This window comes from Hipposideros armiger, unplaced genomic scaffold (genome assembly GCF_001890085.2).
Source record: "Hipposideros armiger isolate ML-2016 unplaced genomic scaffold, ASM189008v1 scaffold_187, whole genome shotgun sequence".
In the NCBI taxonomy this organism is placed as follows: Eukaryota; Metazoa; Chordata; class Mammalia; order Chiroptera; family Hipposideridae; genus Hipposideros; species Hipposideros armiger.
The window spans coordinates 2308633-2309470 of NW_017731537.1; the positions used below are offsets into that span (position 1 = coordinate 2308633).

The 838-nt window shown below is 45.7% G+C and overlaps 1 protein-coding gene across 1 annotated transcript in view; it reads right to left on the reverse strand.

Moving 5' to 3' along the window:
* ABHD6 (abhydrolase domain containing 6, acylglycerol lipase) overlaps positions 1-838 on the reverse strand; it is a 48674-nt gene that overhangs the window by 17062 nt on the left and 30774 nt on the right. Inside the window, exon 4 of the mRNA XM_019652772.1 lies at positions 415-663. Coding sequence (XP_019508317.1) covers positions 415-663 — 249 coding nt within the window. The remainder of the gene's footprint in view (positions 1-414; positions 664-838) is intronic.

An 838-nucleotide genomic window follows, 5' to 3' on the forward strand; every position in this document is an offset into this window, starting at 1 on the left:
TCACCCTCCAGGCTCCAGTCTCCCTGGCCTCCTTCCAGCATCTCGAACTTGCCTATGTTTTTGCACTTCTGTATATGCTGTTCCTTTAAAGAGGTTTATCAAATCTTCCACTACCTCCCTGTTTTTACTCACTGCACCATCTTCATTTCCTCTAGAAAACATATTAAATTTGTATTTGTTTGCTTATTAATTGTCTGCCTCCCCACTAGCCTGTGTCTGCCCAGAGACCTTTTCTGTCTAATTTATTCACCAAAGTGCCCAAGCACTGTGCCTAACGTATCACAGGCACAGTACAGATACTCACTGAAGGAATAAATAGATGCGTACAGAAGGAGGGAATGCATGAGGGATGCTGGGACTGGCCATCTGAGCCTCTGGCAGAAGGCAGGCATACTAGTGCTGAGATCACATTACCTGCTGGGGCACCTTGAAGCGGACATAGGAGCAAAGCTGGAGCATTTCACTCATCTCTTCTGGGGTGGATGGGATCAAGGGAATCTTCTCTACGGCGGCAGAGTCCTTCAGTTCTCTGAGCCGTTGCATGAACTGAGTATCCCTTGGGTATTGCAGGCCTGTGGGATTCATACCAAAACAGCTTGGCAATGCATCTACCTTCATACCAAGCCCCATTTTACATTGGGAACTTCTAGTATCAGCCCAGAGCTAATATAGTTTAGGTATTTTCCACCAGATTCCTTTTTAATTGGTACTGCCATCCTTGCTCAAAGTCAAAACCACACTTTGAAGAGAAACCGAAAAAAAGATCCTTCAAGATATTTGAAGGACCAGCAGCACTGGGAGCCCATAAGAAATACAGAATCTCGGCCCCTCCCTAATT